This window comes from Podarcis filfolensis (assembly GCF_964270895.1).
Source record: "Podarcis filfolensis genome assembly, chromosome: 7".
Classification (NCBI taxonomy): domain Eukaryota; kingdom Metazoa; phylum Chordata; class Lepidosauria; order Squamata; family Lacertidae; genus Podarcis; species Podarcis filfolensis.
In genome coordinates this window covers 31,538,157-31,554,449 of record NC_139603.1, presented here as the reverse complement: position 1 = coordinate 31,554,449, position 16,293 = coordinate 31,538,157, and the positions used below count along the sequence as shown (strand labels likewise).

At 39.3% G+C, this 16,293-nt stretch overlaps 1 protein-coding gene across 3 annotated transcripts in view; it reads right to left on the bottom strand.

The window, feature by feature from the left end:
• DTNBP1 (dystrobrevin binding protein 1) overlaps window positions 1-16,293 on the bottom strand; it is a 52,868-nt gene that overhangs the window by 1,669 nt on the left and 34,906 nt on the right. For all 3 annotated transcript variants that reach the window (XM_083623949.1, XM_083623951.1, XM_083623950.1), the window contains exons 8-9: window positions 1,411-1,566; window positions 281-424 (exon numbers count right to left, since the gene is read on the bottom strand). In XM_083623949.1, coding sequence (XP_083480075.1) covers window positions 281-424; window positions 1,411-1,566 — 300 coding nt within the window. The remainder of the gene's footprint in view (window positions 1-280; window positions 425-1,410; window positions 1,567-16,293) is intronic.

Sequence of the window (16,293 nt, the reverse complement as noted above, 5' to 3'; positions counted from 1 at the left end):
GCTCTAGTTCAAATTAAGCCTCCAATTTTTGTGTGAAATGAAAGATGTGGGCTTCTTGCTGAATCCTGCATCTTAGTGAACCTGGCTGGTGATATGTATATTTGTTCAGAAAACAAATGGGAAATGTGATTGAAATCAACAATTTATGGTAGATCTTTTTTCTTGGTGATTTAAATCACCTAAATTTAATACGTATCCACCCTGCTCGAAAACATCAATAAGTACTATTTCTTTTTATGCCAGTGCAACCAGATCAAGAATGCAAGAGTTCATTTTATACCTATCATAGGAGATGACATAGTACTGTCCTCTCCTCCTGAATTAAGGAAGACATCTAAGGCTTCTTGGTCAGACATATCCACAAGGTCCATTTGTTCCAACATGTCCACATTTACTTCCATAGAAGACATGCTTCCAATCGGCTCTGCCATAAGAAAAAGGTAAACAAGTAAACTTGAAAATCTAACCCATATATGATCACTTTTGGAGAAAACTATGGCATGAATTAAGCATACTGGAAGATAACATTTATGGTTAGTGAATAGGCATCCTTTTACCTTTATTTTTTTAAAAAAAATACTTGCACTGGATTTACAGCTTTATTTTCTGAAATTCATGTAATGGAACTACTTCGGACTTCATACCCAAACTCAGGATGATGCAACTTACTTTTTTAAAAAGATTTTATCATTGTGAGACAGGTAAGTAAAACTAATCATAACTGCCATTACAAGAAGCTAACATCCCAATCTCAAACTGCTATTAAGAGGTGGCTTAATTTCTCCAGAATTAACCCAGAGACTAAGAGAATGTGCTAGGTTGTGATAGAAGCCCCAGAAGTTTCAGGCATTGTAAAAGTCCTTTGTACATGTGTAGGAAATCCTATTGTGACAACGAAGATGCTGGAACCAGGGCACTTGAACTGTGGAAGATCAACAGAATCCAGCTGGAAAAGTCTTAAACCATTAAACTTACTTCAGAACCTACAGCTTTCATACATCTATACAGTTGCTATACCACAGGCCTTCGGATTCGGCTGTTTTCTTCCATACAATTCATCATTGTGGAGGAAAACAGCAAAACTGCAATCTGTCACTTGTTCATGTGGAGCAAGCAACTGCAATATTAGAATTTATCAGCCCTCATCCCACCCACTGGTGCCATGCTATTTCCAGCTGCAGCGCCTCAATCGCAGTCCTGCATATAGGACAGTCCTTTGCCTGCTGTTACATTCTTAGAAGCTAAGTGGGTCTCATTCTGCTCACTGGTTGAAGAAGAGAATGCTCAAACAAGCAAGCCAATATGAACTTGTACATGAAAGAACAAGACAGAGATGTACTGAAGGAACTAAAATCCTGCTTCCTATTGGGATCTAGCTTAAAAATTACACAGAACCTTTTCAGTACTTGCCTCGTCTTTCAGTTATTTGCAGATAGCCTGTGGAGAGATACTGTTCCATGTCCTGCTGAAAAGCTTCTTCAAAGAACTTTTGCCGCTCCTTTAGCTTCATTTGCTGGGTATGCTCCATAGCCAACACCTTCTGTGCATGCTCTGCATCAAGCTCAGCTGCAGTAGAGAAATATGCATTAAGCCTGAAAGATTCTCATTTCAGTGTTTTCAGAAGCATTTATGTTTTATGCATCCTGCTTCCCAAGGAAGTAAACTCTGCAAAAAAACTAAACCCAGTTGACAACTCATTTTTAAAGTTATTTCCTTAGGCATTTAAGACTAGTATTTTTTTCCATTAAAAAGAAATACTGAAGAGCACTTGCTTGGCGAGGAGCTTCCGAAGAACACAAATGCGCATCCCAATATATTATCTGTCTGTGGCTGTAAGGCAAATGAGTTAAGGACTTCAGAAATTAGGGACAAGCCATTTTGTAGAAAGAGTAAAACTGAGAAGTAAACACACTCTTCTTTGCCATTGTGTTATATAAGCCAATAGTGTCTGTATTATTTTACGTAGACTAAAAACCACAGAGCTTGTCCCATGTAATGAGCAAATGTTAGTTCTGCTATGATGCAGAAAGGCAATTCTATTGTAATAATAGGCCAGGAGCTATTACTAAGTATAGAAATCTATTTATTTGCCCCTAATATTGCCTGGCAGTTTTGAATTTTAATGGCAACATCCATTTTCTTCTATCCCCGAAATAGACATAGCAGCTAAGCAACAAATGGAGTTTATGTAATATTTTACCAAGCCTCTCTCCACTCCCAGTTAGCCTTTTATGTTTAAATTGATAAAGAAGGTTGCTGTCAACTTTGCAAGTCTGTTGTTGTAATTGATTCTATAGATTGGTGCCTATGGCATTTATAGATACATTCTTTCCGAAGTGTGTTATGAGGACACACAGTTCACTTGTGTATTCCCCCAATGTGATCTTTGGAATGTTTTGATTGTTTTATATTGGTTTGTTTTAATGTTTCATCTATAATAAAATATTTTTTAAAAAGCAACTGCTAAAGTGTCAACAGTATCCTAAAATGTAATATACAAAGCCTACACAAACAGTATGTGGGATTTACCTGACTTTACCATTTCAAAAACATTTAAAATTATATTGTGCCATTTACATACATATAACGTAATTATAAAAGTTGCACAACTAAAACAGTATAATAATCATGAGTTGCAAATACCACCAATCAACCAACAAAACCTGCTGCTCACTAACTGAGCAGCCTATGCACAGCCACCACATTTCACAACTACATGAGTAGGAAAGAAATAGTTACATGAAATACTTCATTGCTGCAATTTTCTCTCACTGTTTTGTCACCAGATACACCTTTGCCTTGTCTTGGTGTCAAGGAACTCTGATGAAATTTTCTGGTTTGGTTTTTAGAGTCAGCTTTTTCTTAGCTAATTCTCTGTGGCACACTCATTCAACTTATTCATGTTATATTCTGTCCAGAGTCCTATAACTATCTATGTTTCAAGTTGCTGAGGCAACTTCTTCCTTCCCCACATATAAGTCTGCATCATAAAATATGATTATTTAGAACTGCAACACAGCCAGAAATATATGTAGGCTCAGATGGCATATACTGCCTCACTGACACTCCTTTGAATAACACCAGATAATTGTTCATGGACTAACATTATCAAATGGCACTGGGGAAGACAACTACTTTCCACCAAGGACAGGCTTTCAGCTAATTAGCCTGCAATTTTCAGGATCCTCTGATGAACCCTTTTAAAAAATTGGTGTTAACACTGGTCACTTTCCAGTCCTCCGGTATGGAGGTTTATACTGGGGAGAAGTTACATATTTCCATTAGAATATCAGCAATTTCACAGCCGAGAACTCTCAGGACGATGCCATCCGGAATCAGTTATTATCAGTTTTTATTTTATCTATTATGCCTAGAATGTCATATTTCATCAATATTTTGCCTCAATTCTTCAGACTACCTTCCTTCACAGGTTAGTGCAGGAATGCAAATAATTTGTTCAGCTTCTCTGCAATTTCCTACTTTAGCACACCTTTGACCCCCTTTCTCATCCAAGGGTCCAAGCCTCCCTAGACTATCTCCTGTTACCAATATATTTAAAGATTTTTTTGTTGTTGGCCTTAGCGTGCTCCTCAAATTCTTTTCTAGTGTCCTGTATTGTCTGCTTTTGCCAAAGTTTGTTCTTCTCATTTGGGCATTTTTTGAGGGAAGCCTTTTTCTAAGAGCTTCCTTGAAAGTGAATCATGCTGCTATCCTGGTGCCTCTGGAGGTACATTCCAATATATAGCATGAACAAGTCTAACCAGTCAGTTCTCTATGTTCTTTGCATATTAAATCTTTTCTATAGGTTAAAATGAAAAGTGTCAAGCTGAATCGGTATTGCCTAATATTTTCTCCATTAATTTTCTTCCAATATCCTTCTGCACAGAGGTATGTCTACCACATATGGCAGAGATCTCATTTAAAAAAATGTTTCCAGCAAATAAAAATGCAGTTACTGGTTTTACTCATGGTTACTAAAGTAACATACCATCTAGTTGCCATTTTATATCAATTTCCCATTCTGTTCACAAATATTCCAAAAGCTCCTACTTGGATATTATCTCCTACATCTTGCGCCTATCTAATCTTCAAGTCTGCAGCTTATTCCATTTCACACTCCATTTTTAATAGAATTGTACACATTTTAGACAGTAACAGTGAAATCCTGTATATGCCTAGTCAGAAGCAAGTCCCATTGAGTTCCATGGGGTTTATTTCCAAGTAAGTGTGCAAAGGACTGCAGCCTCTGGGTGAATTCCAACTGTGGCCACCACTGGTATAACAGAACTTCCTATGCTCCCCTCTGCAGCTACCCCACCATGCACCAAAGTCTGCTCCAAAGACTTGGAAGACTCTTCAGAGTAAATTGTGGGAGGGGAGGGAATGGAGAGGAGAAATATTGTTGTATGAGCAGAAGTCCACTCCTGTAATGTTGAATATCACTCTAAATGGTTTTTTCATATTACCACTGTTTCCCATACTGTGTCTTTTTTTCAAATGATTGAAAAAATCATCTGATATAAGAACTCTACGTTTAAAGTACTTAAATTATTGTAAGATATTTTACCAAATGCATTTTTACCCTGCTCTTCAGCCAAAAATGTTCCCAGAGCTGCTTACAGAACAATAAAAATCAAAAAGGTCCCTGTACTCAGGCATATAATCTAACAGACAGAACACAAAAAAGGGGGAAAGATGAGGGAGGAAGCAGCAAACCTAGCACCAGTTCTTAACACAACAGAGTTCTTATGTAATGACCAACGTGGAGAGGAACTGCATAGCTGCAAGAAGAGCCAAAAGGATATGCTCTCTTAGCACTGCCGATGAAAGCTCACATCTATTTTTAATTTCATTACAACTTAGCACTCTCTTGTATATTATTAGATATTTATATCTGTTTGTATCTCTCTGCCAATGATATCTAACTGAGCTTGTTTTTAATGGTGAGTGCAACAGTTTCAGTTAAACAGACAAAATTAAGAATCTGGACAATTGCCGCCATTAGTTGTCTGACAGAAGAGAAGACCAAGAAAGCAGCCATACAAGAATTAGCAGCCAAGCAAAAGGATCATCCCAACCCAATTTCCCCTGATTCTCTGAATATTTAAAATAAAATAGGACACGCCGTAGCAGATGCATTATTGCTTTTCAGTAGTTAATCCCATTTTTTCATCTGTACAGAGTTGAAACAGTTCTGATTTTTTAAGTGCACCATGATCCTTGTTCTATAGAATTTCCTTTACACACAGAGAGTGGACTTGTCACTGTCCCGTGATTTGATCCTACTATAAATAGGAATGCGTTTGCAATAGCAGGGTACTGATCAGGCAGAAAAGATCCATGCAAGTGTGTGCATTAAGAACCAGACAGGAACTTGATTCCTCATTGATTAAGCTTTCCCTGGCCAGTAAGAATGGGCTGTTTTGTGTGTCTGAATTCCTGAAGGTATTGTGGTGTTTTTAATATGCTTTTATACTACAGTTTTATTAGTTTTATGTTGTATTTTTCTTTTAACAATATGGTATATTTTATATTGTACACCACCTAGGTTTTAAAAAAAATAAGCACTTTATAAACACTTTTAAACAAGCAAATAGAGAAAACAAAACTCCACACAATTACTCTCACTTATGTAGTTGCCTAATTCAATAATTCAGGTGACTGAGAAATGGGATCATACTACAACCTCAATAGTGAGTAGGCTGAGCAAGCTGTGTGTTATGACAAACTTGTTGTATACTAAGAAGAGACAACTTGAACATATTGAGCATCATATGAAACAGCTGCCATCTCACAACTACAGTTACAACCTTGGGAAATGTTTTAACACCTAGCAGGTTTCTTAGATGCATAACGATCTGCACTGCCCATCCAAAATTGACTGTTCAATAATTTTAAGTACAGAAAAATAAACTATGCAGCATACATATTTAAATCGACTTCCGGTATGATGGCGATCAGCACTCTACTAATGTGAGCCCGTTGATTTTATCTTTTTATTTTCTCTTACTCCTTTAAAAGACTATTTTAATGAACACTGAGTTCAGATAAATTTAAGCACCTCACCGCATTCTATCCCACGCTTTGTATTCCTGACTCTTCTTGGAAGTTTAAAGCTGAATTGACTATCTTATCACATTGCGAAGAGTTTACAGGAAGACTCATGGGCTGTTCCCACCACAAGTTTGGAGGCACAGATGGAGCATAATTTAGTGTTATGCCAATAACCTTTGGCACACTACTCCTCCTTGAATAGGATACTTTCAAGGAAAATACTCCCTCGACTCTTTGAAAAACCTAGGGAAAGATAGAAGAGCGAGGTAAAGGGAGAGATGACTCAGCAATTAGACAGCCCTGCTGATGCGAGGAGGGGGGTTGGAAAACGCTGCAGAGAATCTGAGGACTTGGAGGAAATGGCATGTTTGCCCCTCACCAAGCAAACCAAAATCAGCGAATTCTTTAATGGAAAAAAAAGGATACTTTTAATATTCCGACCTCGAATAGCTTCTCTCCATTAGCAGAGATAATAGATAAGGAAACTACACCGAAGGAACTATCCGCTAAACAACCCACTAACCCCGTAAACAACACCATCACGAGACCAAAAGGTCCCAAAAAAGTTCCAACTATGCCCATTCAGGCGGAAGACTGCATCAGAGAACAAAAAAACCATCTCTCTGAATTACTACTGGAACACTCTACCACGTTAGACCTAGTGGCTAAAACTGTGGACTATATCTTTAAATACATAAGAGACATCAAAGGCTCCTTAGAGAAGATTATATCCTTTGTATCCCCAAAAGTTAATTTAGGCCCTGTAGATGCTTCACTGGAGGATAGGGCCGAACCAACACCTAGAGTACCTGTCCTACTGCGCTCAACCTCGCAGACTGGCTGCAAATTTGAAAATGAACAAACTATGGAAGATTTATACACCATATCTTCCTACAATCTCTCACTACAAGCCACTAGACTTTGTTTAATTATCCTCCCCTTCAAAGGTCAGGTTGTTAACTGGTCGTCTATACATGTCGCAAGAAGGCATCTAGCTGAGCTTTTGGGCGTAAATCCCCTTTCCATTGATCTGAAATCCACTGTCCACATTTACAGCAAGCCACACATGCAGAGGATACTGCTCACCTTCGAATCTAAAAAGTTTCCAACTTATATGATGTCCCTACGAAGCTACCTGACTAATTATGGATTTTTTATTACAAGAGTTTTTATCAACACTAAGATTTGCCCTCTTATACCCTACTCTCCAGCTAAAAGGAAAGCAATTAAAAATGAGGGCACCCCATCTACTACGAGCTCTACCTCTCCACCCTCAGACTTAATTAGTTGGACAGAGACCCCCATGCCCCTCCTATCAAAGGCTACTCATCTAGAGAATTCGATGGAGCAGGAGTTACTTGTTTCCTTCTCCCATCTGCCAAAAGCCGAACAAACAGAGATAACGGACAGACTAGATGAGTTATTACTCTATCTCCGCAACTCTGAAGACCTAGCGCCCACAAAAGAGGCAAATACTCCACCTAACTTGGAGCGAAAAATGGGATATGAATCTCCTCAGGTCACGTCAGAACACACACCCCTACTCTGCCCAACTGAAATCCACGCCGAAATCGGAGAGACTTCCGGAGGCGGCGCGACCGGTAATGGCTGCCTTCTCCGAGTAAGGAGAAGGGAGCTCCGCTGTAAACGGGTCGTCCGCTACGGCGAAGCGGAGACCCATTCAGGAAAACCACAGGTGGCAGAAGCCTGTGGTCTCGGGACCCGGCGGGCGCCAGAGGCAGCCCCCAAAACGTTGAAGGGACCCCGTAAGGGGCTCCGGATCGCGGAGGGGGTAGCGGCGCTGTGGGTCGTTGCGCAAACAGCGAAGTGAAGCCGCATTGCTGTTGCCGGTCAGCGCTGTCCTTTCTTCCTGCAACTTTTCTGAACTTTGGAAACTACAACCCGTGAGTAAATTTGGACATTGAAAACTTTCTGAAACTTTTGTCAACTTTCTGAAACTTTTTGAGAACTTTATGAAACTTTTAAAACTTTTTTAAAAAGTTGAAATTTGGCTGAAAACGGAGTGAGGATAAGCAGGAAGCCCATCTCCCGCTATACTGAACTTTAAGCAAAGAGCAGGAGGAGTGGAGACAAAAAGTTATGCGTTAACTAAATGCTGGCACCCTGTTAAAGCAGTTTTCTGAGTGAAAGACTTTGAGCTATTGACTTTTGCTGGTCATATTCGGGGTGCACTGATATCCTTCTTCTGTGGCACCAGTGGATTATAAAATAAATAAGAATCTCTGGTGCTGGAGCTGCCTGGATGAGCACCAGTTTGCAACTTTGGATACATTGAATTCAGGTTTTGAAACATTCTGAGTTGGAACTGGATACTTTGAAACTGTTGCAGTCAAGGCACTGTAAGAAACACTGTTTTGCTTTAAGTTTTACTCTGCTAAAAATAATACATTGTGGAGGCGATAGACTTGGATTTAAATTTATAAGTTTAACTTGGATTTGATCTTTTCCCTGAAGACGTATTAAGCTCCCTCTAGAGGATTTTGGACTTACAGCAGTGACTTTGTTTTACTTTCCCTTTCCCGGCCTCTGTTTGACTATTGCATCTGGGACTCTGCTTTCTCATGGGAACAACTTGGATTGACCTTGGATTACAGATAACTTTGGAATGAGTGGCGCAAGGAGAAGAGGAAGGACTAAACAAACAACTCTAACTTTATCTGCAGCCTCACAGCGTAGATCTTCTGTGCCGGCCTTGCCTTCCACTTTGCCTCCAGACATAGAGGCGGCCTCCCTAATACAGGCAGGGGAGGGTGAGACAGAGGAGCTGCACCTGGGAGATATGGCTTCAGGGACAAGTAGCTCTGTCTTGGAGAAAATTTTGGAGAAACTGGAGGCTCTGGACAAGAAGGCTGATTTGCATACAGCTAAAATTGAACAGAACACAGAAAGCTTGAACAAGCTGACTGGACAAGTTGCACAGAATGCCCAGTCTATTGGAGAATTAAAGGAGGCTGTAGGTGAAAATCGTAAACTGGCTGAAGATACTAGTCAAAGATTGGAAGAACTTGAGAAAGAAGTAAGACCACTCAGCAAACAAGTTGGAGAACATCAGATTTACTTTTTGATGACAGAACTGCGAAACAGGGAGACCAACTTGAGGATACGGTCAATACCAGAGGTGGAAGAAGATAATTTTATTGAATTTCTAACTAAGGAATTTGCCAAGTTTTGGAAGTTAGAGGAAAAAGACTTTAAAATTGTATCTGCTTTCAGGCTTGGCAGAGTCAGAAGGACAGAGAAGCCCAGAGATTGTTTGATAACACTGAGATCAAAGGAGGAAAGGGACAAGATTTTGGGCCTGCACTACGAAAAGTCACTAGACATTTTGGGCAAGAGAATTGAAATCTACAAGGACATTCCTAAGCAGTTGCTGGACCTTAGATCTAACTACACGGAATTGGCAAGACTGTTGAGAAGCAACGCAATTATCTTCAGGTGGGAGTTCCCACAAGGATTATCCTTTACCTACAGAGGGAGAAAGATCAAAATCAAAACAGTGGAAGATAGAGACAAGTTTTTGGGAGCACACGGAGAAGACCTCCACAAAGGACTTGGATTGCCAGCGCCAGAACTTCCAGGGGAGCCCGCCCCCTCGGATCCTCAAGGACCGGAGAACAAGGTACCACCCCAGAAAGAATAACCAGACCTATCCAGGATGTCTCTGCAGCTTTTGAGTTGGAACATAAATGGCTGTAACAGTCCCGAAAAAAGGTCTAAAATTTTTCATATTTTAAAAAAGGAACAATTGGACATTATATGCTTACAAGAAACACATGTGACTAGGCTCCATAGAAAGGTGTTAATAAATAAAAGGCTTGGTCAAGAATTTATATCATCGGATACAGTTAAAAAGAGAGGTGTAGTGATCTATGCAAAAGAGAGCCTTTCACCAAAATTTCTCTTTAAAGATGAAAGTGGAAGAATCCTCGCAATAGAAGTACAGTATCAAGGAGAAAAAATTTTGATATTAGGAATTTATGCTCCAAATGAAGGAAAATCGGATTTTTATAAGAAGTTGCACGAGATCATGCTGGATTATCTGGATTACAACAACGTCATCATGATGGGGGACATGAACGGGGTCGTATCAACAAATATGGATAAGTCACAGAACCAGAACATTACTAAAGAGGGAAGACTACCTAAGACCTTTTTTGAAATGACTGACAATATGGACTGGGTTGACATCTGGAGAGTTAGAAACCCCCTGGGAAGAGAAGGAACATTCTTTTCTGAAGCTCAACTGACTTGGACACGAATCGACCAAATATGGATAACTAGAAGTCTGGCACCTAAGGTGAGGAAGGTGGAAATCTGCCCTAAAACATGCTCCGACCATAACGCCTTGAGAATGGATATGACATTGATCCCAATCGGCTCCTTTAGATGGAAGATGAATGATGGCCTGTTTAGAGATCAAAGAATTGTAAAGAAGGCCCAAAAAACCTTAAAGGACTATTTTGAGATTAATTTGAACACTACGGTGGAAAAAAGAACTATCTGGGATGCAAGTAAAGCTGTGATGAGAGGGTTCTTGATTCAACAGAATTCCTTAAAGAAAAGACTGCAAAATGAAAAGAAAGATAAAATTCTGGAAAGTATCAAAGAGTTGGAGAAGAAGTTAAGATCTAACCCGAAGTCCCAACCGATTCTGAGAGAAATCAAACTTTATCAGGCGCAATACTCCAAGCTGATAAATCAGGAAATAGAATGGAAAATTAAAACAATGAAACAAAAAACTTTTGAATCGGCAAATAAATGTGGGAAACTGCTAGCTTGGCAGTTGAAAAGGAGACAAAGATTAAATACAGTAACAAACTTAGAGGTTGAAGGAAGGAACATTCAGAACCCGGGAGAGATTAGAAAGTGCTTCCAGAGGTATTTTAAAAAGTTATATACTCAAGGGCCACAAGATGAAATAGAGATTACACAATTTTTGGAGAGAAATGGATTAGCAAAGCTGTCAGAAGAAAATAGAACAATTTTAAATGGCAAAATAACACGACAAGAGATTGAACAGGCCATCCTGAGTCTGAAACAGGGCAAATCACCAGGGCCAGATGGACTGACCTCTAACTACTATAAGACATTGAAGGATTATTTGATACAACCTTTGTTGGAGGTCAGTAATGAAATAATGGAGGGGAAGAAGGCGCCTGAATCGTGGAAAGAAGCATTTATCACATTGATTCCAAAGTCAGAAACTGAAAAGACACAACTCAAGAATTACCGTCCCATCTCCCTTTTAAATGTGGATTACAAAATATTTGCAGATGTTTTGGCACGAAGATTTAAGAAAGTTTTAAGTGAGATAATCCATAAAGACCAGGCAGGCTTTCTCCCGGGCAGACATATGTTTACTAACACAAGGAACATCATAGACATATTGGAACTTTTACAAACAAACATAAACACTAAAGCAGTTTTAATTTTTATAGACGCGGAGAAAGCCTTTGACAACATTTCTTGGAAATTTATGAAGGGGAATTTAAAAGAAATGGGAGTGGGACGGGGGTTTGAGAACGGGATTGAGGCAATATATTCAGAACAAAAGGCTAAACTGATAGTTAACAATGTGGTTACAGAAGAGTTTAAAATTGAAAAAGGTACACGACAAGGCTGCCCGATTTCCCCATTACTGTTTATTTCGGTTCTGGAAGTGCTCCTGAATATGATTAGGGGGGACCGGTTGGTGGAAGGGATTCAGGTCGGAGCGAAACAATATAAACTTAAAGCTTTTGCAGATGACCTAGTTCTGACATTACAGGAGCCGGAGTCTAGTTTGAAAAGAGTACTACAACTGATTCAAAACTTTGGTCGAGTGGCAGGATTTAAGTTAAATAAGCAAAAGACTAAAGTTTTGGGGAAAAACATGACAGATATTGAGTTGGAACAGCTTCAGAAAGAGACAGAACTAAATGTGGTTAAAAAAGTTAAATACCTAGGGGTAAACATAACAGCAAAAAATCTGAGTTTATTTAAAGATAATTATGAAAAATGTTGGTCAGAGATTAAGAGAGACTTGGATAGTTGGTCAAGACTAAAACTTTCTTTGTTAGGCCGAATAGCTGCCATCAAGATGAATGTATTGCCAAAAATGTTATTTTTGTTTCAGACACTGCAGATTGTAGACAAGACAGAGTGCTTTCGGAAGTGGCAGAAAGATATTTCTAAATTTGTCTGGCAGGGCAAAAAGCCCAGAATCAAATTTAAAATATTAACAGATGCGAAAGAAAGAGGGGGCTTTGCCCTGCCAGATTTAAAGTTGTATTATGAAGCTGCAGCTTTCTGCTGGTTAAAAGATTGGTTACTTCTTGAAAATACGGATGTCTTGGATTTGGAAGGTTTTAATAATGCGTTTGGATGGCATGCATATTTATGGTATGATAAAGCTAAGATAAATAAGGCCTTCAAGAACCATATTGTCAGAAAATCAGTTTTTAATGTCTGGACAAAATATAAAGACTTACTGGAGAATAAAACTCCGAGGTGGCTGTCACCCCTGGAGGCTAAGGCTCGGAAAAGAGCCAATATGGAGGCCAACTGGCCAAAATATTGGGAGATAATAGAAAAGGATGGTGACAACTGGAAATTGCAGAGTTTAGAAAAGATGAGAGACAAAGTGCGAGACTGGTTACACTATGCTCAGATTAAAGAAGTGTTTAAAAATGACAAAAAGCTAGGATTCCAAGTGGAAAAGTCAAAGTTAGAAACTGAACTGTTAGAACCTAAGACTAAGGTACTTTCAAGAATGTATAACTTGCTGCTGAAATGGAACACACATGACGAAATGGTAAAATCAACAATGATAAAATGGGCGCAGGATATTGGGTATAATATTATGTTTGAAGATTGGGAAAGGTTGTGGACCTCTGGGCTGAACTTCACTGCATGTAATGCGTTGAAGGAAAATGTGATGAAAATGATGTATAGATGGTACATGACCCCTGTTAAACTGGCTAAAATATACCATTCGTCTGATAGCAAATGTTGGAAATGTAAGGAAAATGAAGGAACATTTTTTCACCTCTGGTGGACCTGCCCTAGAGTGAAGGCCTTTTGGGAGAAGATATATAATGAATTAAAAAAGGTGTTTAAATACACCTTTACTAAGAAATCAGAGGCCTTTCTCCTGGGTATTGTCGGCCAGAGTGTGTTAAAAGAGGACAGAACATTCTTTTTGTACGCAACAACAGCAGCAAGAATATTAATTGCCAAGAATTGGAAAACTCAGGAGCTACCCACTGTGGAAGAATGGCAGATGCAACTGATGGACTATATGCAATTAGCCGAGATGACCGGCAGAATTCGAGACCAGGGAGAAGAAAGGATGGAAGAAGACTGGAGGAAATTTAAGATTTATTTACAAAAATATTGTAATTTGGCTGAGTGCTGAATTGGATGCCAGTGCAGACAATTGTCTACCATTAAATTAGATTTAAGGCTGAATTATATGTTAAACCAAATCAAGATTATTAATTAAGATGAGTTAAATGATAATTTGTTTGAAATTAATTTAATAATGATGTAAGTGTATGCGGGAGGTGTGGGGGAGTCCCATGTAACAATTGAGAGATGTTAAATGGACAATGATAAGTGCTTATCTAATATATGCTTTATTTGAAAACTTTAATAAATATATTATAAAAAAAAAAAAAAAGAAATCCACGCCGAAATCTATGTGGCGCCCCTAATCACATTATCGGAGACTTCACCATCCAATGGATGCATCTTCCACGACCCCGGGAAAGCCCTAGATGCTATCGAAGAGACAAAATGACTCTCACCTCTACTACTATCCTAGAACGTTGCTGGATGGCAATCGAAAACAATGGACAAAGACGTTCTAACCTACGTATCACAGTTCAAGATCATCCTGCTCCAAGAAACCTGGATGCAAAATCCTTTTGAACTACACAATTATTTTGCTTTCCATTCCTGTGCCTCAATCGGCCCAAAAGGCGGAAGACCGGCGGGAGGTCTGAGCACCTTCGTATCGACAGATCTAGGAACCTCCCCTATCCAATTGAAAATCGATAAAAAATGGATTTTGGCTGTTAAAATATTCTCTACCCACTTTAAGATCATATGCATCAATGTTTATATTCACCCACTTATGAAACAAACTGATCTTAAAAACATCTGGAACGAACTGGAAGACTGCATTCTCCTTGTCTCAAATAAGTTTCCCTCTGCCTCCTTAATTATTGGTGGGGACTTTAACGCAAGGCTAGGCCACTCAGACGAACAGCTAATCAACGAAAGTGGAATGGGTCCCCTAAATGCTAATGATGAACATTGGCCCCTATTCAGGCGTCATTCACTTGACCCAGTTACCAATTTTGCTGGTACATGTCTTTTTCTAATGGCACTTAGATTAAACCTTGTTATTTTAAATGGCCTCTCCTCGGGAGACTGCCCTGGCCAATTTACTTACTGGTCAGGCTTAAGGCATTCTGTTATTGACTACATCCTTGTCTCCCAAGAACTCTTTGATGAATATATTGAATTTACTGTAGATATAAGAACCGAAAGTGACCATCTACCCCTAAATCTTAAAAGGACTGAATTTTGGGAACCCTCTAGATGTGGGCTCGCCCCACAGACACCTGACCCTAATGTTCTACAACAAATAGGCAGATCCAGAATTAAATGGTCCCCTTATGTTAATAACAATTTTAGCATTTGGACACAATCAATGGAAGGTCAACTCCTCTGGGCTGATCTGACCTCCAACGACACTGAAGAGACCTCCCCAATTGACCATTATAACACTTTAATCCGAAAACTCCAACCGTTATTGTCAAGACTCAGGAGACCTAACCACAATGAGTCCCCTACCAACAAAAAATGGTTTGACCACGAATGCATCCAGGCAAAACTTATACTCAGGGAATGCTTTAAGGTCTTCCAGCAAAATCCTAACCCTATCACTAAATCAGAGTTACAACTTAAAAAAAAGAACTACAAAGAGTTACTAAAAACCAAAAAAAGAACCGCAGACTCTCTCATCTGGCAGGCCCTCATAAAAGCGTCAATAGAAAAAGACAATACCAACTTCTGGAAAATTATCTCCAGTCAAACCAAAACTCCTAACGAGGGCACAATAATCCCTGCAAACTCATGGGAAGAGCACTATAAAGTGCTGTTTAGGGAACATCGTCCTTCTGCGCTGCTTAACATCCCTTTAGATAATGATACACCATGGCCCCCAATATCTGAAACTGAGATCACTTCGTTAATTCTACAAATGAAATCTGGCAAAGCCCCAGGAAGCGATTTCATTGTCGCTGAACTTCTGAAAGCGCAAATAAACTGGTGGGCCCCGGTTCTTGCAAATCTATTTTCATATATAGATAAGACAACTGAAATCCCTAAAGATTGGGGACTGGCTATAATTGTTCCTATATTTAAAAAGGGCAACCCCTCTGACCCATCTAATTATAGACCAATTAGTCTTCTGAATGTGATCTGCAAACTTTATACAAAACATCTATGCCTAAAATTATGTGAATGGTTAGATCATAATAACTTGCTAGAAATTGAACAAGCAGGGTTTACATCTGGACGTTCTACCATAGATCACTGCTTAGTGTTAGATTGTTTTGTCTGTAAGTATGTGAAACATTGGAAAAAGTCATTGTATGCGGCCTTTGTGGACCTAAAGGCAGCATTTGATTCTGTATCCAGGGGTAGGCTCTGGGCCAAATTGGCCAATATGGGTATTAACAGAAGGTTATTACTTCTGATGATTAAGCTTCATGAGAACAATACCCTCCAGATAAGACTCGCACAGGACGGCAGACTCTCTAGAGAAATCCCAGTCCAAAGGGGAGTTAGACAAGGATGCCTATTAGCCCCATTTTTATTTAACATCTATGTTAACTCCCTGGTCACACGTTGCCGTGAAATCGAAACCCACCCCCCCGTGTTCTCTAACGGCAGAAAAGTACCAGTTTTAATGTATGCGGATGACGCTGTTCTTCTCTCTCAAACCAAAGTGGGTCTGAAACGTGCCTTAGGAAAGTTTAGTGACCAATGTAACACTGAACTGTTAACAATTAACTTTGCCAAAACCAAAATTGTACATTTTAACCGCTCCTTCAGGAAAGATAATTGGAGCGTAAAGGGAAACGCCATTGAACAGACTAAGACCTTCCAATACTTAGGCATTACTTTCTCTTATAATGCCAAATTGTCAACACACCTGACCACATC